At 37.6% G+C, this 26,408-nt stretch overlaps 2 protein-coding genes across 12 annotated transcripts in view; one reads left to right on the forward strand and one right to left on the reverse strand.

Moving 5' to 3' along the window:
- The window catches only part of L3MBTL3 (L3MBTL histone methyl-lysine binding protein 3), a 78,949-nt gene extending 56,923 nt beyond the window's left edge, over positions 1-22,026 (forward strand). For all 6 annotated transcript variants that reach the window (XM_038131704.1, XM_038131706.1, XM_038131707.1 and 3 more), the window contains exons 17-22: positions 6,544-6,690; positions 8,118-8,282; positions 11,933-12,024; positions 16,624-16,787; positions 17,588-17,650; positions 20,140-22,026. In XM_038131704.1, coding sequence (XP_037987632.1) covers positions 6,544-6,690; positions 8,118-8,282; positions 11,933-12,024; positions 16,624-16,787; positions 17,588-17,650; positions 20,140-20,283 — 775 coding nt within the window. In that variant the 3' untranslated portion in view covers positions 20,284-22,026. The remainder of the gene's footprint in view (positions 1-6,543; positions 6,691-8,117; positions 8,283-11,932; positions 12,025-16,623; positions 16,788-17,587; positions 17,651-20,139) is intronic.
- Positions 22,027-22,162: 136 nt separating this feature from the next.
- The window catches only part of SAMD3 (sterile alpha motif domain containing 3), a 40,504-nt gene continuing 36,258 nt past the window's right edge, over positions 22,163-26,408 (reverse strand). For all 6 annotated transcript variants that reach the window (XM_038131712.1, XM_038131710.1, XM_038131713.1 and 3 more), the window contains 3 exons: positions 26,154-26,325; positions 24,423-24,505; positions 22,163-24,192 (listed from right to left, as the gene is read on the reverse strand). In XM_038131712.1, coding sequence (XP_037987640.1) covers positions 23,875-24,192; positions 24,423-24,505; positions 26,154-26,325 — 573 coding nt within the window. In that variant the 3' untranslated portion in view covers positions 22,163-23,874. The remainder of the gene's footprint in view (positions 24,193-24,422; positions 24,506-26,153; positions 26,326-26,408) is intronic.

Genomic DNA, 26,408 nt, shown 5'->3' on the forward strand with positions numbered 1-26,408 from the left:
GTTCTTCCGTGTCTGCAGCAGAAGCATTATTTGTGCTGTTAGAAGCAGAAGAGCTCCTGATGCTAGAACAGGATGTATCCCCAGGAAGGGACATAGCTAGGATAGCTTCAGTGACAAAACTTGTTGCAGTATGAACTGTGAGGGAACTATGACAGTGTATGAGGGAACTATGAACTGTATGAACTGTGACAGTGTGCCATACCACTGTCCTTCAGACTATTCACACCCTATCCTGGTTGTTTTTTTCTGTCTGTGTTATTTTTCTTTTTTTTTTTTTTTCTCCCAGTTTTTCTACCTTACCTTTTCTACTTTCCCTTTATTTCACTCAACAAGTAGGGTAACTCCTCAAACAGTCAAATCAGTCCTTAACCGTACTGTAACCTTCTGCATTCATAGCATTAGTTCACTGCAAATGTGAACTAAACCAGATTTGCCTAAAAAGCTTCCTGACTGCTTATCTGAAACCCATTTAACTTCACATTCTAGTAGACTTGAGTCTTGTATGATTTATCATTGCATCTAATCTGGGAGGCAATAAATTCCAATTCTTTATCAAGTGCTATCTCAATTACATAGAATCAGGTGGACATACCATGGGTTTCAGCCCAAAGTTGAAACTTAAAATGAGGAAAAAAAAAGAAAGCTAATTTGTCTGAAAACTTTTTCATTTATGATCTCTCTAAATAAGCATTGGCAATAAAAATTCTAATGTTTTAGATGGAAGGGATGAGTAAGAGCTGTATGTCTATTTACTTTGTGTAGCTTTTGCTTTTATAGCTACCTTTTCCATGCTCTTTAAAAGTCGTTATACTTACTCATCCTGAATATTAAGAAAAGAAACAAACTCATGGCATTTCATTGTGCTTCTTTTTTTACTGTAGTCTAAGCAATCCAATTATTTGCACATTAACTGATAGTTCTAGGGTATAAAAATATAACCAAGGAGATTTTGTTGAACATAAGACAGATATTTGCTGTTTCATTGCAAATATATTTTACCAGTAATTATCTTACTCACTAGTTATTGATTTGCCCTCTGTGATGATATTCTAGTTTTGTTCCTGAGTATTTCTGTAGAAAATGATGAGATTTGTTCTCTTCTGGAGCCTACAGACTTGAGGGTCCAGGTTTCCACAAAAAATTCTAACATTGTATCACCACTTTTTTGCTGAATTAATGAAGAGATTTTGAAATTTGTACGATTTTCCACATCAGGTAGCATTCCCATGGCTCTTTTATCTTGGCAACCTTGAAATGTATTTAACCATGCTTATCTTGTTTTTTGTGATGAGGTGCAACGCATAAAAGCCTGTGTGCAGAAAAGATGGTAATTTAAAATGCTAAGTAGTTCTGAAATAATTTCGAGAGCTTGTTCCCTAGGAATCAGATGAAAGCCTCGGTGATTAATTATATAGCAGTGCTAAAGCATTTACTTTTTGGAAAAGTTGATGTTACTAAGGACATGGTATCTATCAACAGTTGATCTAGGGTTACGTGTGGCGCAGCTGAAGCAGCCTGATGTACAGATTGTTAGCATTATGCAGATCACCTGCATATTTATGCTTGTGAATTGTATACCCTGATGTTTAATGCATGCAGTAATTCTCAAGTTCAAGCAGGAGAGCGAAGAGGTCAGTTGTAAGTAGTTCATTAGAGTTTTGAGTCAATACTTTGTGAGTAAAGATTTTTGCCCGAAACTTCAAACTTCCTGTGCGTTATGTGTAAGTTGAAGTGAAATGAAGTGCTGTGGTAGAGGCTGTGTTGTAAGAGAACACATGTTATATAAACATGGAAACCTCAGGTCAGCAGGAGGTCACATCTTTTTTGTTCAGTGGTTTTTGATGCCAGTCTCAAGGTCATTGGCACCAGCCAAATCGATTCTAAAGTATTCTTGATTTCTTGATTCACCTTTAGACTGTTGAAGCAGCTTTCTCCTGAAAAATGAATGCTTTGATGATAAATATGTACTGTAATTTGTGAAAGAGAATAGTTGTATTGTTTGTTTTGTTTGTTTTGAGACTAGTTAAAAATACTTTCATAAAGTCTGAAGTAAAGAGATCACTTAACAAAATCCATCAAGAAAAAAAAAGCAAAAAAACCCACATCCCTCAGATGCTGTCAGGATCTTTTCTCTGAAGGTTTCTTGCTAATCATTTATTGCTACCAGCTGATGTGATCACTTGGACATAGGCTGCTCTAGACAGTCTAATCCATCCATTAGTACAGTCTGGAGCTCTCATACACCTCTCATACAGCTTCATCCCTTGGCAGTGTTCAGCAGTAACTTGCACCTGAAAGGCAATGAGGAGCTAGTGTTGGTGACATTTCCAACCAGTACAGCTGAACCAGGATACCTGTCTGTGGCTTAATACAGGTTTGCAAAATATTCCAAGTGTTCATAAAGACTAATAATCTAGATTTAAAAGTACTTAGTGTGCAAGTTCTTAGACCTAACAGAGTGCTGCCTTACTCTTCTTTAGTTTAAGAGAGAATCCTGCCCTATGTTCCCTTTGGATATTAAGTGTAGCTGAGAGTATTCCATCTGGACTTTGTGCTTCAGAAAATTTGCATACTGCTACGAAATAGGAGCATCTTCAACTGTCTGGAGAAGACTAAGGTCCATGCCTATCAGCAGCCCAGTTTTATCCTCCTACCCTTGAACTTTACAGAAAACAAGATAGGTATGTAACTGCACCTAGAGATAGATCTTGAGTGTGATAGAAGTGCAGTTGCAAATAAACACAGGTGGGGTATGCTACTCAACACCTCTGTTCCATCAGACAGTTCTGGAAAAGGCTAGTAATGTTAAACCTCTGGTGACTTGAAAATCCCAGGCCTATAATCAGAATGGTGCATTGCCTTTTCCTCTCTTCATCTTTCATGATTCAGTAAAAACAGAAACTTATTTTAATGCTCAGTTTTTACTCAGCATATGCAGGACTCTGGAAACAATGGCTCCCTTTCCTCGGAAAACTGTGTCATGGACACACATATTGCCAGCCAGTCTGCTGCCATTTCAGTGGTGCCCTGCAGACAGCTAATTATTGTGCTGTGCTGATCCTTCAGCATTTGGAGATGGCTGATTACTCTGGTGTGTGTGGGTGTGCATGTGTGTCAGGTGGTATTAATGTGATTGTTTGTTTACTGAGGCAGCTCCAGTGATAATTGAGATCTTCGTGTTGGACTGGTTCCAAAGCTGTGGGGCAGTGCTGGGGGCTGTACAGCCCTGTCAGAAGAATAGCAGAGGTTTCACATAGAGTACCTGCTGCTTTTGCTTCATGCCATTCTTCCTGAGCCTCTGGCAGACCTTGGTACCCCCAAACCAGGGACATTTGATCATTTTGGGAACTAACTTCTGAACTTCTGCTGTTTTCAAAATGGTGTGCTAAAGCAAAATCTGCTCCAGTAAGCTGGAGCAGAAATCCAAGTTTAAGGTGGCGGAAGAGTTAAAAATCCTTATTTAATATTAAATAACCTAAGCACCAAGACTTCTGAGCCCTTGAGATGAGTTGTGTTAAAATCTTAACAGTCCTATATAAATGGAATACTTCTGTTATGTAGGAATAACAAGATTAATTTTTTTCATTCTTTGTAGTAGACAAGTTAAACTGAACTGAAGGCTGGAGGCATTGAGGTTGAGGAGAATTTACTGATTGATCCAAAGGCGTACACAGGTTCATTCATGCTGTGTTTTATTGTAACCAAGCTAACAGTGCAAACCACATGGGTTCTTTTTGTTGCCTCAAGTTAACAGTAACATCAAAGGACTATCAAGGAGTTTTTTGAAAATTGTACAGCAACTTGAATGATTAATTACAGAGAAAAAGTCATCTGAATCTAGTGTTCCAAAGCATTGTTAATAGTATAACTATTGTTGACTGAAACTGTCATTCAACTTCAGTTTTTCCAGAAAATACTAAAGGAAAAGGTATATAAACAGGCAAGTTATATTAAATTACTGAATTTTTTAGGCTTTTTCTTAGAGTATTTTGTTTGGTTTTGTTTTTGTTTTTTTTTTAATTTAAAACCTATTAGTGGTGTTGGTAAACAGAAAACCTGCTGGAGTCTGACAATTATATTGTCAGATTTCATTGGGAGTGTAAGGCTTGCTTAGTAATACTCAACTGAAGTTAAATACCACATTGGTAGTGCTCAGTGTTTCCTTGTGACAGCCCTTTAACTGCTCAGAAACATTGCTCAAAACACTTCTGTGAGCCTAGGAAGCCAAAAGAAAATTACATGCTTTGCCCTGTAGCAATGGCAGAACTGAGATTAACCAATATATTCATGAATTTCTGAAAACTGTATTTCATCGCAGTGATATGTGTTTGTCACAGCAAGAACTTAAATCACACTAGCATTGGTGCCTTAAAACCTTTTTCTGAGCAGAAACCTGTATCTTTTATCTTGTATTTCTTTTGAAAGAGAAAAAAGACATCATTGTGATAGGTGCAGCAGCATAAGTCATCTGGCAGAGGCTAGTCCTAAGACACACAAAACCAGTAGATTGAGAATAAATGTATGTAGACATATATAAATAGATTTAAAACAAAATGCCCTATTCTACTTAAGAGAAAGTATAAAGTAGAAATTAGAAAGAGAAAGTAGAAATTAAAGGTGAATGTTCCAAGTTAATTTCTATTTGTATATTTTGTTCCATGGCTCTAAAAAATGTCATTAACAAAAGCATACCGTACTTCAAGTTTAGTGTTTTATAGCCAATTGGGTGGCTGGACTTTATCTGATTTGGATGTGTAAACAAAAGGTTCCTCAGAAGAAGGCAAAAAGATGACTGTTCTGTGCTTCACTGGATCACCTGGGGATGCATGTCCCTTTATAGCTCTGTACAGACTGTTATACCTGCTTGGAGTAGCCTTAAACAGGGATCCCATCTTGATTAGAAAAGCAGAAGCTATTCTATTTTTTTTTTTCAGTTCAAGTTCAGCATACCTACTCAAGTATTTTAAAATAATAATATAATATTAAATAAAATAAAAAAGTTGATACTGTCGTGTTTTCAAATGAGCCAATGGAAGAAACCAAACATATTGTTGATATCCTGTCTTGATAACCCCAGCAAGGGCTGGCTGACTGACTTGGCCTTAAGGAATTTTCTGCTTTTATGCAAGTGCTGATAGAAATGTAAATTTCCACCAACTTTTTGTTTATCTTGGCGATATCAAAATTACATTACCTGTGTTGGTCCAACCCCATTATAGAAGCTATTACATACTCATTCTGAACCCAGAGCTTTGTTGGTAAGGGAAGAGGAGGGTGTTCAGCATATTTTAAATTAAAAGGCCTTTTTCTTTTGTAATGGTGTGCTTTTTAGAAAGAAAACTATGGTGAAAGCTGTTGTTTTTCTAATAATTTTTGCAATTTGGAGGTGGCAGGACATATGGCTGTCAAGGTAGAGTTGTTTATATTGGACAGTTCTCTTTGGAAATCATGCATATAACTATCAGTGAAACAAATGAAACATTGCAATGATTTATGGAAAGATGGGTAGTTAGAGTAGCTTCTTTCTTGAAAAGAAAATAAGAAAAATTGTAGAACATGGGGGTTTTCACCGTTTAAAATTGTGGAAGTCATTGTAACAATACAGGTGAGTAGGAAAGCATAATTTCAAAATATAGTTAATGTCATAGCCCATGAGCCACAAATGGAGCATCATATTTAGTACAGTCTGTCCTGTATCTTACATAGTTTTGAAAACTTCAGTGTGAAGTAACTTCACTGTTGTAACATGTATATACTATTCAGAGTATAGGATATTATCATGGATGTGTTGAGTATGTGGTCTGGCTGACTAATCAGTTGAACACGGCAGAGCATTCTACTAAAGAAAAATCCTAGTTCAGCTCCATGTGTTTTGGTTTGTGTTGCTGTTTTTCCCTTTCCTACTTCTGGTGCAAACACAGGTTTTCTGACTTTGGCACAACTTTCACATTTCTTAGAGCAGTATTTAAAAATCATTTTGTCAATGTTCATTGTGAAATTAAATAAGACTGTAAAAATATCAGTCTCTTAATGGAATATCACAAAATGGCATTTGCAAAGATGGGGCACTCGCTGCAGTAAGGGGATGTGCTCCAATCCTCATGTTTTGCCCTTGAAATGCAGCTTCTGTGTAGACATTAGATAACAGAAATATTCTCCTTCACATAAATAAATAACCATGGTAATATGACTTTATTTGGAGAGACATGAGTATAGTCAAAGGCATCCTGCGTTGTGTGCATAAATACCATTAAAATTAGGAGGGAACAGGCTAAACATTTATCAAGCAATTTTCCACAATGAACGTTGTAATAGAAATTAATACAATTTGTGTTACATAAGTTGCTGTCAAAAGGAAATGCGAAATTGAGGTTTTTATTCGATGGATTTATTAACATTTTAAAGAATTACTACTTACTGCATTTTTTAAAATCTTCTTTATTTTAAGTTATTGCATCTACTTCTAGGAAATTCCACTGTCATTTTGTTTGAAATCAGTAAAGTTCTGAGAATAAGGAGTAATTGTTGTTCTTCAACTTCTAGTGCAGTCAGCTGTCCATACTCAGAGATGAACTTGAACAAAGAAAGCCTCTTACCTGACCGATTGAGTGGGGAGATGCCTGCAGCCAGTCCTATCCCCAGAAACAGAAAAGTGGAAACAAATGAAAGATCCACCTCTCCTGTAATCAGGTAATTATGATTGAAGCAATGTCCATGACTAACAGCAGTATTTTATTTCTGTGTTTTCCAGTGTGATTTATAACTGAATGCAGTGACTGAAAGGTTTCAGAAAGGCCTGCCTATTTATCTACATTTTCATTTACAGGAAATAAAAATGGTTTTTTCAGTGCTTATCAAAAAGGTTGTAGAGCTGTCAAAGACTGATACTGATTTTACTGTCTATGATTAACAAGAGTTTGGTTTCATCTTTGGTGTTACTATCTAGACTACTAAGTGGTTAATTGGAATTTAAAATTGAATGTTGACCAGTTGGTTTCCCCTTAGAAAATTATTTCTTTGTGTTCCTTTTGTTTGCTGTAGTGGCATTATTGATGTGACTGTAAATAAATGTAGCTCTTTGAAGAGCAGCCACTATTCTGTCATTACAGTGGGAGTGGGGAATCAAATTACTGGGACTGAGTTTTGAAAGAATAATGCTGAAGTCTGTAGCTGAAGCTTTTAAACAGGAGCACTGGGAAAAAACAAAGGAGTGCGATACCAAGATGATTATTTTCAGATGATTATTTTATCTCAGAAATTCTGGATACTGATTCCTGTGCTTATTTTGGGCTATAGGGAAAAATAGAGAATTTGAAAAGGGAAGGGAAGGGAAGGGGAAAGGAAAGGAGAAAGGAAAGGAAGAGAGGCTTTGTTGCATTAATGTAAATGTCAAAGTGTGAATGATGTGAAATGTGAAAATCTGAAGATTTCCAGTTCCCACTGTAATGACCATATATTTTCAATAGATGGTATTTTAAATTGTCTTCTCAAAGATAGTTTCAGCTTCGTGCTTTAAAACGCAAAATGTTCTGCTGTCTAAGAGTTCTGCCTGATTTGATAGTTATAAAGGTAGGGTTTTAGAAATCTGAAGTGGCTTAATTACTCCCTGGCAGGTAGCCTGCTTACCATTACAGTAAATCCACTAGCGCTTTGAGCAAAGTCCTCAGTGGCAGGGACTGTGTCAAGTGCTACTTTTTTCATTGTCCCAATTAAGAGGCTGCATAGAACACTTTAAAGGCTGCACAGTGATATGTTATGGGAGAGAAGGTATAGGAGGAAAATAATACCTCAAAGTGTTCTTGTGTAACAAATATTTGCAGTGGATAGCTTATTATCAGATAGCTTATTATTGGAAGTAATATTAGACAAATTCTGTTCCTGTTGAATTGTCTAATCATTTTACCATTGACTTAATGGAGAAGAGAGTTCTTTATTTTGATTTCTGAAAATATCTGGTATACAATTTTTTTCGTGGCAATTAAAAAACTTCTCTGTATTTCTTAACCAAAAAACCACCTTGGATGTTTTCAGTTTACTTTTTGTGCATAGAGAAAAGAAGTTAAACAACAGCTTTGCTGCTTTCACTTCTAAACATTTTGTTAATTTGTTTTGAACAGTGACAGAAAATGCCCCAGCCCTGGTCATGTAGGTATAAAATCTTCACCTCACAATCGACCATCAGGGAAAACTGTACCAGAAACAACCAAGCTGGAAGATGCAGAAAATAAATCTCCTTGCAAGAAGCCTCTGTTATGCAATGTGAAAGAAAAGAAGGCACCTGGGTAACTCTCAGTTCCTTTCAAAGTATTGAATGTTTGGAGTCAGTTCAAAATGCAACTTAACAAGTGAAGCAGTCCAGTGATTTGTCTGTGGAATTCTTAGAAGCAGTGGTGAAGGACATGGAAGCTCTTCAGCTCTCTTTATCTTAGAAATAGAGGGGAAGGGAGTATCACAAGGTATATAAGAAATAAGAAATACACGTCAGAGGAGAGGAAAAATACAGTACAGTTATTGGAAATTGAGATCCTTCTTCCTAGGTTTGTGTCCAAATTATTTTATATATACAAATATATACAAACATGGAAAAATTAAAAGTAATTCTTTAACTTTCAGCATCTGGCATATGTTTTTGACAGAAAATGACATGAGAACTTTTTTATACCATAAATACTAATCTCCAGTGCAAGTTTGGAAACTATCTTTGAAGCTAAAAATATACAATTCAGTGTTTTCATGGGGATATGTGAGGCAATAGGATTCCCTACATTTTTAATTAGTTACAGTACTGCTACATTATTTTATTGACTATTTTCAAACAGAAATAGATGACACCCTGGAAGATGATGTGTCATTTGTTATATATTTACATGAGCTACATTTTTTTGTGTTCATAATATATATGAACTGTCTTAGCAATAATAGTGTCTTGAGAGGCAGAGACAGGAGAGTTTATTTTATGGTAAATTTTATTTACCATAAAATAGCCCACAGTAAAGCTGATGATTGAAATGAAACTGTTTGGTTAAGAGCTGGACTTTGGTGATCTTTATTGGATCCCTTCCAACTCAGGATAATAAACAGCATTCACTAGTCATACTCTAGTGAATTTAACAGCAAAGAAAAGAAGGTGCCTTCAAGTGTAATTTTGAAATAACCTGTGTTAAAAAATAGTTGTAATTCATTATTTTTATCATTTTTACAATAAATTAAATTTTTTTTTAGAAATATACTTTGGCTTTACAGACTGCCTCTTAAGGTTAATTGAAGAAAAAAAAAATTCATCTTTTATTTTTTTTGGAGGGCATTAACCTTTAGAAGACTTACGATAACCCATACTTGTACTATCTGTTCACTGTGTTGAGTCAGTTTCATTAAGAGAATAAGTCTTGTGCTAGCTTTGAACTACCCAGAGACTTTGCAGCCTGTGTTTCAACTGTTTGAATACACTGATGACTGGCTGCATTTTATCATCTAGCTTTCCTCATCCATTATGTATCCAGCAAAGTCATGGAGGACTTTCAGTTGAATAATCTCCCTTTGAAAAAGGCATGAAAAATAATGTTCACAACATTAGGTATATATGAACTGCTGGGGTTATAAAATATTGAGCATCTGCTTATTGCAATACCCAGTGGATCTTTTTAGATGTGTATTCAAAGTACACATGCATAATTGAAGACATAGATACACACACTTGTGTGCTCTTTAGTTGCTGAGCTCATAGTGTGGATATAATTATGTTTGACTTCAGTTCAATTGTGTATACCTTTGTATTCAAAGGTTATCTTTTGTTTCGTAGAAGTCTTTCGTTAAGGAACCAACCACAAATGATCTCAAACATGAGTTTTATTTTGTCATGTTAAATCTAAGTGGTACTCAGCTAATCTCTGGTTCCACTTACTCTTTTTCTTTTTTTTCTCTCTTTTTTTTTTTTTTTGTCTCTCTATGCATCAAACAAGTATACTAGAAAATTTTGGTTTGCAAAAATATAATTATGTACATAAATACTGCAGTGTGTCTCTCTGGAACGTTCCTGAGATTAAAAGTCATGATAAAAATTACATACCTACAGCAAATTCAATTTTAAAGTATCTTCAGAGTAGCAAAAGAATTTCACTTCAATAAAAATTCTTTTCTGCAAATCTTTACACTGAAGGAAGCTGAACACTCAGACTTGGGAATCAAATTATACTGACTCTTAAAAAAAATTCTATTTGTCTTCGAGCCTCTTACCCAAAGCCTTCAATTCGTGATACCGTCATATTTAACTAATGAGGTCAAATATCTGAATGGATGATGCTATGAAAATTACCCTCAAGTAAATAGGGAGGTACTGGTTTCCTCACAGGATTTGGTGATCTCTCTTCCTCAGCTGTCATTTCCTTTGCCTTTGAAATTAATTGCACTAGTTATTTTAGCGTGTTACTTTAGAAAGTTTTCTGTGTTTGTGGAGTTTGGAAAATTAAGTTTTTAGTGAATAAAACTTTCTGAGGAAGCTACTGTGGAGAAGTCCTTTGTGGCACAAGGAGTTGTGCCTGCTGTATGCATTCCACTGGTATTGGTTGTCATTTGTGTCCTATCATACTAAAAAGGCTGGATTTCCAGTGTTCATTTTCCACCATTTCTAGTGTGACAATTATATTTCTGTTGAAGTCAGTGAACCTGAAGCTCCTACTTGATATAGTCAGAAATGTTTTCTTGTACATAATATCTAAATGGTATTCAACTGTAATGTAAAAATATAAATGTATTTATACATTTAAATATAATGTATAAATGTAAACAGTGGAATTAAATAGTTCTGTTTCTTCGATGGATTTGTGTTTTGAGGTTAGCTAATCTTGATGCCTAACAAAGTTTTAGGTGTGCATCTCCTTTTCATCTATGATTTTGACATTTGTTAAGGTGTTTTTGTTGATTCCTTCTGTGGTAGATAGTAAAGCATCAGTTCATATAGTAGTGGGATTTCTTGTAAGAATCATTCTGTCTGGTGCCTATTTTTAGAAAATGCTCATTATGTACTTAGTATCTCTGAGTGTGCTCTGATTATCTGTGATGGTTCAGTAAGAATTGGCCAAAGTGTTCTGAAATTCTTAAAAAGCAGAAGTAAGTAGACACATAATTCATATCAGTTCACATTTGTAAGAAACCAGGAAGTACCAGGAAATCCATCTGGAAATACCTTCTGAAGGCAGAGTTTGAAAAGGAGCTTGCCAAGGGCTGACTTTAAGATGGGAATGTACACACCCCACACATCCCCACCTTGAGAATTTCTCTTATTTCCACATCTCTTGCCCGGTTTTTGTCTACAGGGGGAAGACATTCCCTCTCTGCAAATTTCTGGGCTGGCAAAGCTTAGGGAGCAGCTGGATAAGAAGTCATGCAAAAGCAGATGCAAAGGATTATAGATATTTTTGGTGATATTTTCGGGATCATTAGCAGCTGCACAACAGGGTGTCAGTAACTGTACTGACAAGAAGTTGTTGCCAGAGGTGAATGTTAGGCAGAGGAAAAGGAGTAAGTGTTATTTCAGACAGCTCCTGAAAATGGCCTGCGTAACCAGCCAGGCTTTGTAGGACATGCAGCTATATATGTGGGTTTCACTCTTCCCACCTTACGATGCAGACACATCCACTGCCTCCACTTGAGTATTTCTCAATTTCAGTTGTTAAGCCAAGTGTGTTGGTATGGTTTACATAATCTTAGTTTGCACTATTCTGGAGCCTTCTTTGCAAAATTCATGTCAATAGACATGCCATTCTGTGTAAGAAATGTCAGAAATAAGATCCTCTCTCTTTCTTTATTTTATAATGATACAACATCCTTTGTGTGGGAATGCTGGTGTGTCCATAGTATTGCTAGCAAGAGATTTCATCATGCTTAGTGATTTTTATGATGTACTAATAAAAATTGAACATCTTCTTTTCCTTAGTGGAGTACTACAAACAAAGGATTCCATAAAGCCCAAAGAGTGTGAAGATGAGGAGACAGAAAATAAGCTGCTCATTTCAAACGAAATCAAAGGTAAATTGGCAGTTCTTAATTTGTTTCAAATTAAAATCTGCAGAAGTGAAGAAGTGTGGTGTCCCTTGAAATTCTCATGAAATTTTATTGTAAATTATTTTCCACATTCACTGTCTATGTCCAAAAATTTCTTGACAGCAACGCTTTCAGCATTATGTCCTGGTTTGCGGCAAATTTGAAGGAACTGGGGGATGTTCCCCAGGAACATCCCAGGAACAAAGGGATGTTCCTTAAAGGGCAAAATTCAGTGGCCCTTCCCCCTACCTGTTCAGGAGATTATCTTGTAACCATCAAAGGCCTTTCCCAGAACTTGATTACAGTTGTAAGGATAAGTGCAAAATTAATAGCAATATAAAAAATCTTATTTCAATGATGTTTTTCCACTGACTTTTCAAAATAGCTTATTAAACCGGTCTGAATTGTAAAGGTATAAGATTCACTTATTGCCTCAAAAATGTCTTGAAAGTTAAAGCACTTACACATTACAGATGTAAAGCAAAATTAAGGTGACTTACTTAACCCAGCCTCAGTCTTGTTGAGGGTGATGGAAGATTGTGGCTCCTCACTGGCAAAACAGGAAAGTTCTCATATGGTCTCCAAAGATTTCTTCCATTGTGGACTTTTCTTAGGCAGTGATTCTGAGTGGTTTTATGTACAGCTGTAGCAAAACTCCTGACTATTCACAGATCCAGTTGGACAGATTGAAGAAGCTGTTCATTAATAATTTTTATCCTTCTTGTTTAGAAAGAACACAGCACAAATCCAGAATGTCAGTGTCTTATATTTGCTAATTTTTTCACATGTGAGTCTTAGTTATCAGGCTTGTTATTAGACTGACTCAGGGCATTGTTGCAGTGCAGCTTTGCTGCAATAATTTTATTAACTAATACAAGGTCAATGGAAGTTAGGTGTCTTAATTTCCTAATCATAATTCCTTGTATTTTTGGATTCTTTTCTTTAGCAATTTTTTGTACAACAGTGATTTGTAAAGCTTTCATCAAAATTGAGTAATTGACTTGAGTAACTCTGTTTCTTCAAGAGCTACAGGTCTTGCCTTTTAAGTGAGCTCATCTCTGTAAAATGCAGGAAATTCTTTGAGACTGGTAAAGCTTGCATAAAGATAAAATTAAGGTAGTGGTTTATTTTTAAATATTAACCTGATGCATTTTTTTATCTTAAGACATTATTTATCTGCCAGTACTTTTCAAATAGATCTGAGGCACTCTGGTGAGTGTGTAAAATTTGAGAGATTCCATCTATTGTAGGAGCTGTGAAAAAACTGTATTAGTGTTTTGAAACATGTAGTTCAGAATTCTAGAGAAAATGAAGCATTAAAAGAAGCAAGTCTCTAAAGCAAGTAGAAGAGACTTTTTAGTAATTTTAGCTAGTTTGTTTCAGCAGGAAGTAAATATGCAGCTTTGATGTTAACTTTTGCATTATTTGACACAAAAAAAATCAAATAGTTGGGATAATTTTAAATTATCTGTTATTGTTATTTTCATTCTAAGAAAACTGGCCTGATTTTGTGAAGCGTTTTGAGTTTGAAAAAATTGACTGGTTTTCACCAACAACCTCTGCTTGCTAGGTTCTTGCACAGTTAGATTTAGGAAAATAGAACATTTTCTTACATTATTGTCTGGAAAAGTTGTCCTTTTTAAACACATAATGTTATGTTATTATGTGTTTAAGTAGGATGGCACATTTAAGCTGTAAGATGAAAATGGATCATTAAGTTCTTGCTGTCATAGTCATGGAAATCTTAAGATAAAATAATTGTGAATTTATGAACTGTCACTGTTGGTACCTGTGCTTGTTGCCCTGGTTTTTTGGCATGTCACTTGCCTTGTTATTCTTCATCCTACTTTTGCTATACTCACTTGACCAGTTCCCTGCTGATAACTTTATAAGATGTGTAGTGCTGTCTTCCCTTTGTTTGAAGAAAGATTATTTGGAGCTAAAGAACTCCACTGAAATCACTCCACTGAAATCACCCCTTCATACTACCTTTTTATAAGGGCATAAATTTTGTGTTTAAAAACCTTATATATGCTAAGAACTAAACCCATGCAGGAGGCAATGAGCAGTGTTAATGGTCTCATTAATGCTAGAAAGTATTTGCCACTTCCCTTCTATGAAATACAAGTTTATATTTTGTTCTGTGGTAACTCGCTAAGAAGATAGAGATGAACTATCAGAGAGAAGGATAACAAGGTGGCATAAAGTAAGAAGAACAATGTAAAGGCAGGTGGGCTGATGCTGAAGCAAAATGTCATCAGAGAAGACATGGTTAAGGTTTAAAAGTGTGAACTTTGTGCAAGTGGCTGCTGTCTTGTGGAACTGGCAAGCCGATTTTTTTTCTTCACTTAAGTGCTTGAAGAAGCTGTTTGTGGCTCTGTGATGAAACTGGCACCTCTGGTGCACCTCAAGTTACTCTTCTGCTAAACGTCCCAGTTGAGACATAACTTGGAATATATCTCATATTTTCTGTGGCCCAGAAAGACAGATTGCCTCTCTATGGGAAGCAGGGCATGCAGAGTGAGAAATACTCCAGACCATTCCCTACTCCAGAGGGTAGGGAAAATGTTTAACTGTCTGGTATTAGAGATATGGATTGTAGCCAAAGTGGTGTGTTCTGGACTTCCTGTTACAAGGTTACCCACACTAAATCTAAATTTCCCTTTTTTTGCTGTTGTAGTTTACCTGCCACAGGGCTAGGGACTTTTAATTTTTTCAATCTAGTTGAGTAAATTGGCACTTTACATGGTCCATTTGTGCTCTTTGCCTCACCTGTGAGGCAGATACTGAGAATGCTGCTCACTATGCCTGTACCTATGTGCTGTTGTGTGTATACAGATATTTAAATGGGGGAATACAGGGTGTGATTTGTGTGGTATTTTCTTCATACAGCATTATAGTCTGCTATTTATGTGGCACTATCAATATATTGCATGTTTTGTGAATGAAAGGAAAAAACAGCTGAACACTTAACATTTCCAACTCTTGAGAGACCTTGTCTAGAAGGAAAAGATGAGAGGGTAAGGATAGGGAGGGGATTTGAGGAAACAGTTACAAAGATACTGTTCAGCAAAATATGCTTTACATTCAGCATAGTTGCTACCTTTCACATTCCTTTCTCACTGAGATTTTTATTAGTATTAGAGGCTCTAAGGAACATTTGTAAAACAACGGTGAAGTGTAAAAAGTCATTTAGGGAACTCTCTTTGAAGAATGAGAGTATAATGGTAGTAAAATATTAAGGAATCTATTTTAAAAAAATCAATGAGTGGGCTGACAGTGCTGACTAAATGGCTTAAGAGTCAACTTCTGAATAATAGGCATTAATATGAAATGAGGACAGATCTTGAAAGTAACAAAAAATTAGGCTAGAGGAGCAGAACAACTCAAGCAAATGTAATAACATCCTTTGTTAGGTGTATTATAGATCAGCCCCACTGTGCTGGCAAAAATCCATAATGGGAATTTGTGCCCTAGTTGTTGGGTGCAAATGTGTGAAAACTAGAACAGTAAGGATTGAGAGAACTAATAGTAGCTTCTCAAAAATGAAAGTAGAATGGAACTGCAACAGAAATGAGCAATCCAAACAAAAATAGCGTAGGGATTTGTTGGTAACTGCATGAACCATGTCATTAAGGAATATTAGGCATTAAGAGTGTACATTGTTGGCTGTTCCTTAAGAAGTGAATTTCAGAGGTTTTCCACAATTGGAGTTGGCAATTGGGAAGCACTTGGGCTCGAGTTCAGAGCAGGAATGTTGCTTTTGCGTTGCCAATGGATCTAAATGAACAGGGATGTCATATGCAGTTTGACATCATTTGAAGTATGACTCTTCTCTCTTTCCTGCTGCACACATCTGCAACTGCTGCTTTTCTCCAGACAACAGCAGCATGTGTCTGAAGGCAGCCTCCCACCAGTACATTACCTTTGGGGACAGTGGGATGGGAGATCATTCCTTCCATTATAGATGAGCGAGATAAAATGCAGCACAGAGGAGTTTAATGTTATTTTCCAAACAAAACATTCAATTAAAGTGGAAGCAGAGAATTTGCAGACATTTGCGGTTTTTCCTCAGAAGAACAGAAAAACATTTTGTTGTGGATGAGCCATAAATGTTGTGTGGGCTGGAACTGCACAACTGATTCACTTGGAATTTTGTAGCAGTGCAGTGCTGCTTTTGATTTCCTAACAGCTCAACCCCAAAATTAAGTTAATTCTTGTATTGCTGTACTACTATTAAATGTGAGTGTGATTTATTGTACCAAAATATTTAAAATTGTTTGACCTGTGGTGTGTTATGCTAACAGCTCTGATGGCATGGAACTGTGTTGTGTTGAAAGAGACTTCTTCCATGTAGGAGTAGTTATATTTATAGAGAGTCAATATAATGATAGCCATACTAGTGGAAGAACAGTCTTGGCATTTCCAATTCTGGTATGGCATTCATGGCATTTTACTATTCAAGCAAAACTGTACAGCTTGTGTAGGGAGGCCCATGAATAGAAACGAATGTGCTTTTACTGTGACTGATCTCATCATCGACTGAGGGATTTAATTCTTGTTTCTTGCTTCCTGTTGCTGAAGATGTTGAAGAACCCAACACACAGAGGCTTCTCTCTCAACCTGTTATCGTGTCATCTAAGTTGCAAATTCCTGGCCTACCCTTGCGCTGGGAACAGCAGAGCAAGCTCCTTCCAAGTGTAGCTGGGATCCCAGCCAGCAAAGTTTCTAAGTGGAGTACAGATGAGGTAGGTTCCGCCTTTGTCTTCTATCTTATTACCACTGTCCTTGAAGGCTGATTCAGAGGTTTAGATTGTCCCCATAGATTAAGAATAATACATGAATACTCAGAGGATTAGACTCAGCCAAACCTAATGTAACTGATCCCCAAAATGCTCGTCCTGCTGCCATCCAGCCCCAGAAGCACAAGTATTAATTCATGTGTATTGATACAGATAAATATTGTGTGTGTGTGTGTGTGTATATATATGTGTGTGTGTGTGTGTAAAAGCATATTCATTGTTGTTGTAAAGAGAAGTGCTAAATGAATGGCCCAGCATATCCAGTGCTCATGGTCTCCCCTACCAACATCTGGTCCCCACACAAACATTCTGGTGGAATGGAGCCCAGTGTGGGGGTCTGCATGAAGCAAGAAGCTCTTCCTGGTGCGTAGTTTGGATGTGGCACACTGCTTTGGAGAGTGAGAATATAGTGCAGAGAGGGACCTGTATGGATATGGTGAGGCCATAACACCTGATTTTAAGATTAGAGCCTCTGTTCAGGTATGTAACAATGCTTGGACAGACAGAATCTTGTCATTGCTTTACTTTAACAAGTACCTGTGACTGTTCTCTGCACCTGAGGCAGGTGGGTCTCATTTAATCAGAGAAAAAAAGAAGCATGATTCTATGCACTTACAGAAGAAGGTGAAACACCTAATATGAGGCTGTAAAAACAATAGCTAAAAGACTAATGATTGTCAGCGTCAAAGACTATTTTGAGAAAACATGAGTCTTACTAAATCTTTCGTTGTATGCTTTGGTGGCAGGTCTCTGAATTTATACGAAGTTTACCAGGATGTGAAGAACATGGCAAAGTGTTTAAAGATGAGGTGCGTAAAAAAAGACAGAGACAAGAAAGCTTGGTAGAAAAACATACAGATTAGTAGGATGAAGTGTATGGAATCATAGAATCATCAGGGTTAGAAGAGCTCTTTAAAATATTAGGTCTAACCCTCCAACCTAGCACTATCCCTCTAACCTCTAAACCTTGCCAACCAGCACCAGATCCAGATGCTTCCTAAACTCTTCCAGGGATGGTGACTCCACCACCTCTTGTGGGCAACCCATTTCAATGCCACATTGTTTAAAGTCAGATGCAAATGTATGGAAGATTAGGTTGGTTTTCAGGTCATGAAATGGGAAGAAAGTAAAGAGAAAACCAGCCAAGTGTCAGCCAGGTGTTTTTCCAACTTTGTTCCTGCCAACTGAAATTACTTACAAACTTTGTGATTTACTGTTCTCTCTTGGTCTGGTTGGACAAGATTTATAAGCAAGGATGTTATTTTAGTTCTCCAGGATGTTACTAAGTAAAACAAAGCAGAACAGTGGTTCGAGATAACCATCTCTTAAAATTCATTGCATCTTGTCTCATCACATTTAGCAATTGATGCTCTTCCTCCTGATACAGCCAATTTATGAATGTGATTTAACTGAGCAGCAAGTGAGAAGATCAGAAGGTTCTGATGAGGTTCAAAGGAGCATGTACTCACTTTGTGAGCATGCCAGGTGTGCATTTCTGTCATCTGAAAAGATTGTTTTTCCAAAGTTGTCATTAGGAATGGATAGGGCTTTTAGATACATTAGGCTTTATAAACTAGGTTGTCTTGTATTTTTTCTGCTCAGAGGTTTGTTATTCCTGTTAATGCTTAGCTTCAAGAAGGCAGTTTGATCACAGATGCTAGAGTGATCAGGTGCTTATCCCAGCCAGATGACCTGAATGGGCAGAGTCAGCCAGCCTTTCAAGTGAGGAATAATTTTGGTGCTTAGACTTGGGAAGGCATCTTCTGAGTAAAATGCATACAGATGGCCCTGCTAATCTCCTGCAACAGAGATTTTCAGGCTGTGTTGTAGACTGTAATGACTATTATAGCTGCTTATCAAAGGACTGAGAGGCTGCATCTCTGGACATTTGGCAGTAGCTCAGATGTTGAGCATTTTACTATTCAAGCCTGGATCATCCCCTGTGTCACTTGGGGTGTCTCATCAATGAATTTAGAAATAAAAGTTGGCATATTGCTAATCAAGTCAGAAAACAGCAAGTGCCACAGAGATGCTGAATCCTTAACACTGTCATTCTCAGAGGTGTGAGAAAATATTTCCCTTCTCTAGGATTCAGCCTCTCAGGCTTTTTCTGTGACTAGTAAATTAAATGCCCCCCACTGAGATCAGTGAGGTCATTGAGGCATGGACTGGCTGACATCAGAAAGTAGAAGATGCTGGTTCAAACTTCTACTATGGCAATGAAGCCTCAGCCTGTTTCTGTTAAGATGCTTCAGCTTTTTATTTGGGGGGCCCCAAGTTCACACCATTCAAGTTCTGAGCCCACCAAGTCTGGTTTTGTGCACAAAATGAGTAGAAGGTAATTGTGGGTTACCACATGGTGCTGTTCTGACTGCAGTGTTCCTCAACTTAGAGTGCTGGGGTGTCCTTTGCAGCATGTCTGATTCAGAAAACTTGTTTCCTAGCCCTACAGGAATGTAGACTGGTTTTATTTCAGGTTAGTATCTTTAAAGCTAAGCAGTGCTCCTATCTAACCACAGCTGCATTTCATGTATAGCTATCCAGCTTACACTTAAAGTTTACCTGTAGATACCAAAGTGATCCAGAGGTTACATAGGAAATGTTGGCTTCATTGAAGCCCCTGAAGTGAGGACCCTGGAGGCTCTTCCTGTTGGGATTTAGCACTCCTGCTGAGAGAGTGATATGCTTCCTGGAGAATGTTCATTTGTAATATTTAGTAAAATATCAGCAATACAAAGGGAAAATATTCTGTATTTTGAAATGTTCTGTTATGTTTGTGTCAAAGAGGCAGTTTTATTAGCCTGGCCCCTATTCATCTGGGATCAAATTCATTTCAATTTGCTATTTAGTGAGCAGAGAAGTGGTGGCTTGAAGGGGATTCCAGCTCTGTAGCTGGGAGTGAGATCCAGAAGTTTCTCCTGTGGATGCTTGCATAAAAGGAATAGCTAAGATGTTTAAAAGCATTGCTGTGCTTCAGTATAGTTGAATTACACTTAATTTACCCACTTTACTTTTCAATAGGTTTTATATTGTCAGTATGAAAATGAGAACCGTTTAGCTAAAAATTAGCCAGATGGTTGTTTTCGAGCAGGAAGATCATCCTGTTCTCTTAGACTAGCTGATCTGTCTAAAGGTTGAAATCAAAGCTCTCCTGAAAGCATTTGAAAGTGCCTGTGTTCAGCCAGTCCTTAACTTTGTCTGAAGCTGCTGGGACTTTTCTTTTCATGTTTTCTGAAACTTTTATACTGCTGCACTGTTAGACCTATTAATAATAGCTTTGTGTGTTTTTCTTTTAAAGCAAATTGATGGAGAAGCATTCCTGCTAATGACCCAATCAGACATAGTCAAAATAATGAGCATTAAACTGGGACCAGCCCTAAAAATCTTTAATTCCATTCTGATGTTCAAAGCTGCAGAGAAAAACTCACACAATGAACTTTGAAAATAATGGAAAATGTGCACGAACCAGCTTTCTCCTCTGGAGCTCATGTTTTATTCAAAGCACAAAGACTCACTAGAAGTGTTGAGTAAGGACTCTCAGAAAGGAAGAAACTTAAGTTCAGCACTGGTGGACTATTTATATTCTCCTGGAGTCAGTACACACCTGAATCCTTCTGGGAAGTGTTCAAGCTTTTGAGAAGGTACTGTGTAACAACTGAGTCAGCTGGTCTTATTTACCAAACTAATGGCGCTAATTTTCCGCGGATGGTTAGGATCCCTAACTCTCTCTGGACATCGAGAAAACCTTCATTAATTATTTATGCTGTATTCTATAAGGGAACATTAATATTTTCTAAGGATTCTTGAATTGTACTTCATGTACCCATTTTACTTTTCAGAAGCTTTTACTTCATTTTATCAAAATAAAAACTGATCAGCCAAAAATTAGGCTACAGGTAGCCAGATGAGACTGTTATGGCTATTGTGTATTTGTGCCATAGTTTGAAAATGAAACACTTAATGTTACATATGTGACACTTTATGCTACAGCATATTACTTTACAGATAATAAAACTGTCTGTTTGCTTGTAACAAAACAAACCTTGTTGGGGTTGAAATTATAATGCTTTTTTGATAACTGAATGTTTTTACTTTTGCACGATTACAAAAATGTTACGTGAGTTTTGCCACCAGCATCTTTCATGTATTTTGACAAAAGACCAGTATAGAGAAGGCTGCAACTGAAAAATAAAAGTTTGACTTCATAGAAGATTTTTGTTTATGCTGCACAATAGAATCCCAGCCATTTACATGGAGTCTGCTACAGTCCTTCAGAACGTGGAAGAAAATAGGAGTATTTTGAGACAAGGAAATTAGCAGAAAAGAAATTACATTCAATTGTGTCTGCACTTCCCAGTCTTCAGCATAGTTACCGCAACAAAAAAACTGTGAGAAAAACTGTGCTCAAGCTAGTTCTGCTACCCTGGTTTCATGTTCAACAGAGGTTTGTTTTCCCAGGGGTGGGAGAATTATTTTACTCACCACTTTCTAGCTGAAAACTCTGATTTATTAATGAATAAGGCATATGGAGAAAGGCAAAGCACAGGGAAAAGGATACTTAAATGCTTGTGGTGCACAGGCACATGCTGGGTGTAAAATACATGCAATTCACTAGGTCATTAGCAGGCTGCAGATGTCACCAGCAGGTTCTGAGGTGAGGCAACCTCCTTTCTTGGAGGATTATTATAGGGAAAGTTGTTGCACGTGGTACATACACGCAAGATGTAAACCAGATGCACTTTATATGGGAGAAAGCCTAGCTGCCTGTATACTGAGGACTGCTCCAGAATTACTTTGGAAGGAGAGAGAAAAAAGTTGTACAGGTTTTTTGGCAGCCCTCTGTTTAGTGCTGCAGTGAGCAGTTGCTCAGCTGTAGAACTGAGAACAAACAGAACATTCCCATTGCACAGAGCTGGGAGAACGTTACATCTTCCCAGAGATTTTGCTGGGCTTTTCTTTGGCTGGAGTTCTTAAGTTTTCACTCTCTGTGTCCCTTCCAGATCGTGTAGGTGACTGGTACCTGCCATAATATGAGGTGAAACAGGGTCAGTATTAAGTAAGTTGCATTGTTCTGTTAATTTCCTCTCATAGCATTGCATAAATAATATTTTTACATTTTGTTCAATATGTGTATGTTCAAATTGCACTCTTATTGTACTACAATACAAATAAAACCTGAACTGGAGCCTCTGTTACCTTTGTGTGTGCCCAGGACTCCCAGATGAACCCAGCTGCTCCTGATGGGTGCGGAGTGATTTCTCACGGTAGCTCAGTGCCCAGTAGTTTTAAAAGAACAACTTAGCTGCTGCTGGGTGCCCTCTCCCAAAGCTCACATCCCCCTGGCCGTTACAATCAGAATGCCATTTATAGCCCTGGACTTTGTCACCACCAGCACCTGAAGTTGCACAGGCAGGTCTGTAAAAAGTTAAATTCTTCTGTTTTCTTTCATTCTCTATTTTTGTGTAGTTTATTTTCCTCTACCCTCTGTGTCTGTCCTGTGTGCCAGGTCTACAGCCTGCAGTGGTAACCAACAAAGAGATTTGCAGCTCAACAGAGATTACTTGGGGATGTTAGCACCTCCCTGAATTTTTATAAACAACTACTTACAAAGTACTGTGGTTTAAGAAATTGATTTAAATTAGTACTGTTTACAAGATGTAGAATAAACCTCACTTGAGCCCAATTTTTTATTCACACAGCTATCACATACAATAATGAGGGCATACATAATCCTTACTTTTGTATCCCTTATGATGAAGTAGCTGAGTGCAGCCACCTATCTTACAAAAACTACAGTCAACAAATTTACTTGGAAACTAAAACCACTCATCAGACCTACTGAATCTCTGGCATTGTGTTTTGGTTTGTATCAGTGGTGGCCCAGCCTTCACACTGGTAAATGTTCCCTGCATTCCATGGGAACCATGTGAAGCCTATAGCAGGAGAGTTTGGCCATCAAATGCAGCCAACTCCTCTCTTCTGAAGGATCTCCCACTGTAATCACTGCCTTGGAGTTAGCCCTGCAGAGCCAAAATTTAAGAAAGCTTCTGTGATCTTCCAGGCTGTGTGTTTGAGTGTTTAAAGAATCATCGTGACCACAGGTGCTGCTTTGCCTACACTGACATTTTTGGAACTGGTGGGAGACTGGTCACGAATAGAAAGCAGTGTTTAAATAAAAAGCCAGTTTTTACTTCTAATTAATCCTGGCTGCTTTTCCTATCACCAGGCACTTGCCCAAAGCCATGCCCTACCAGACAGTATCCCCTGGGATTTTCAGACAGGAGTTAAGATTAGAGTGTTGGGAAAGAGAGAAGGCTGTGGAAGAAGAGAGGAGAGGGCTCTACTCTGTGTGGGCAGACAGAGTCACCATGTGGAGAAAGCTGATTTGTTCCAGGGAACAAATTTGGAAAGAAAATCAGGCCTTCCCTCTGCAGCACCAAAGCTGTGGTTACCAATGCACATGGCAGCATCCCAGATAAGTCATTCTTGCTGCTTTGAGAGCTTGTCTTAGAATGCCTATTTAATAAATTCAGGATTAATGTTAAAACAAAATGTTTCATGCAAGAAGAAAACAGTAAAAAGTCATCATCCTGTAAATTGAAAATCAGGCTCACTGTTTTAAACCACTAAAATTATTATATTAGGCTCTCAGCAATCATAACATTATGAAGTAATGGTAATAAGTAAATTTTTAATTTGTGCCATTTCAAAACATTACTGTATTACCATCTAAAGCAGTGAAATGCTCATGTTGGGTCATAAATTTTTTTAATACTTACAATCAAAATATCTGAATTTTTCAAATGCTCCTTATAGAAAAATAATACATAACACATGAAGTAATCTAGAAAATTTTATTATCTCTAGACTGCTCTAAAATCTACATTTAAAATAATGAAATTGCTTGAGTTTTAATTTTTTCTTAGAAGTAGCCAGTACGATAAAAAAAAGGTGGGCATTACTAAACAGCTTTTAAATATACATACACTTCAACTAGAAAGAATGGCACAAAGGAATTTATTCTGACAAAATATCAAATGCTCCTGAGAGGAGTGCTGGGTGCACCATCAGATACTGGATGCTTGGGTGCCTGCAGCCCTGTCTTTCCTGGGGTGGGCAGGGATGCTGGGCTCCTCACCTCAAAGACCAGGGACTCCAGAAATTTCAGTGTCCTGTGGATTCTCTTTGGACATGGGATATCAAACACATGGAATGCAGCCACCAGCGCCGCCAGAGCCATGGAGCAGTCATCGAGCTGGGCTAACTCTTCCCTTTCTATGTACAGGGAAAACTCGCAGGAATTCATGTTGAAGGGATTTTTCACTTCCAACACTGGTGTCACCGCCTTTACCTAAATTTAAAAAAGGGTATTTCAAATGATGCCACAACATTGCTACGAACAGGTCAGAGAATGAAGTAAGCCTGATAACACTCCTTTGAAGTCAGGTAGTATTTCTGTGAGTATTTCTACTCAAAAGGCAGGCTAATGTCACCTCTTCCCAGAACTAAGCTGAGCCACCAAAAGGCCAGGTGATGTGCATATGCAGGTGATAAAAGGAAGAGAGACCAAGGCTCTCCTACCTCCTCGTTCACTGCAGCAAACAGACTGGAATCATCTCCAAAGACCTCGGGCAGGAGTAAACATGCAGCAGTCATTTTCATATCTGTCAAAGGCAAGGATTTCTACTAAATTACAAATGAAAACTTTCTGGCACTGCAGTATCATCCTGGAAAAACAGATTGCAGCCTACGTAATAGTTAACAGCTCAGTAGTGGAGCTGTTGTTCAGTCCACTTTGAAGACTGGTTTGTACCACAGTCAATATTTAGGCAACTCTTCTGGTAATGAACATTAGTGTCAAATAATTCATGGGACTCTGCTACTCAAATTAAAATTCAATTTTCCTCATAATAAGTAAGTTGGTCTTTGGGTTGCTTTTAGTTGAGTTTGTGAGCTGAATAGTCTTCCTGCTATCACTGCCCTTCCCCAAACTCCTCTCTCTACAGTAAACTGGAAGTCTGGGGAGTCCTGTTTCCAGGACTCTGCTTTGAAGGCTGTGGTACCAGCTGGTGCTGCAGAACCTCCTGGTACCTGCTATCCCTCTGGCTCAGCTGTTACTGACTATAACATCTTTTTTGCAGGACAGGCTTTTGGTGTCATGTGCTTCACTGAAATTACCTCACCATGCATTTATTATCTAGGTGCCAGGTCAAGTTGTTTGTGAGGGAAAAAGAGAAAAGGAAAGGCCTTGGGACTTTACTAAGGCATGAGTCAAAATCTCTGTGGACATGCTACAGCATGCTCCCCTTCCAAAGGGGGAGTTATTTACTATATCCATAGATTTCCTTGGCCAAAGCTATGAAAAGAAAGTGGATTGGATCCAGTCTTTCTGGATTAGACTATTCATTGAAGAAATTTAATCTATCAGTACTTTAGTTTTTAATCTTAGTGAAGGAAAGCCCCAGAATTTTAACCTACACTTCTTGCTTCTTTCAAGGATGACCTGGCAATAAATGGAGTGAAACTGCTATAGGACACACATGTGTTCATATGGTGTGACCTTGGATTGACATCCTGGAATTATTATGCCCGTTTGACAGAAAGTGAGTCCAAGGAGGACTTCTCAGAGAGCTAAGCTTGGGGACAGGCAGCAGTAACTGGGCAAGAATGGCGATTGTGAGTGACTGAAAAGTTTTGTCCCTGCAGCACCACACTCCCCAGACTTCTCAGACTGAAAGAAGCTGAGTGTCAGCAGGTGCTTGCTCCCCCAGAGCCAGGGTACATGGACCTCACCAGAGGCACCAGTCTGTGCCCTTTTTCCTGCAGAGTGTCTCTGCAGAGATGAGGTGCCTCAAATGGCTAGTGGGAACTACTTCTTTAATTTTACTGGGGTAAAGATTATAACCATAGAAACTTCACTTGTAAAGGAAATTGTGTCTTTTTTATGGGGCTATTTCTAAAGCAGAAAATTAGTTTTCTGTGAGTATTTTTAGAAAATAATAAGCACTCATATCTAGAAATATGTACTTCTGCTCATCTAGCAATACTTATTTTAAGGTAATTACTTACTTTATCAAACCTGCAGTCTTTTATTCAGTGAAAAAAAAAGTTTCAATACTTGACTGCCTTAATTTTCCTACTAATTTAGTAGCTTTTATTCTCAATGCTTCACCATCACTCTCTATTTTCAAAGAAATGATAACATTTTTGAAATGTGTTTGCAGTACCATTGAAACTAGTTTAGTTACATAAGTAAGAACAATCAGCTACAGCAAAACTCTGATATTCAGAGCATAGGAGATTTGTACTGACATTTCAGAACATCTTCCTCTGTGTGCTGCTTCAGATTTTCTTGCAGCATAGTGTTAATTGGATTATTCCTCACCACATACAAGGACAATATATTTTCTGAATGAATCTCCAAAATCTCGACTGTTTTCTTATAAATGTCCATGTGTGTGAGAAGCTGGAACTCCCTAAAAAGCTAAAAGAAAAACAAGTATTTGGTATTGCAAACCTCAAAAGCAAAACTGTAAACAATGCATGCACTTTGAAGACAGGATAAAA

This window comes from Motacilla alba, chromosome 3 (assembly GCF_015832195.1).
Source record: "Motacilla alba alba isolate MOTALB_02 chromosome 3, Motacilla_alba_V1.0_pri, whole genome shotgun sequence".
NCBI classification, from domain to species: Eukaryota; Metazoa; Chordata; class Aves; order Passeriformes; family Motacillidae; genus Motacilla; species Motacilla alba.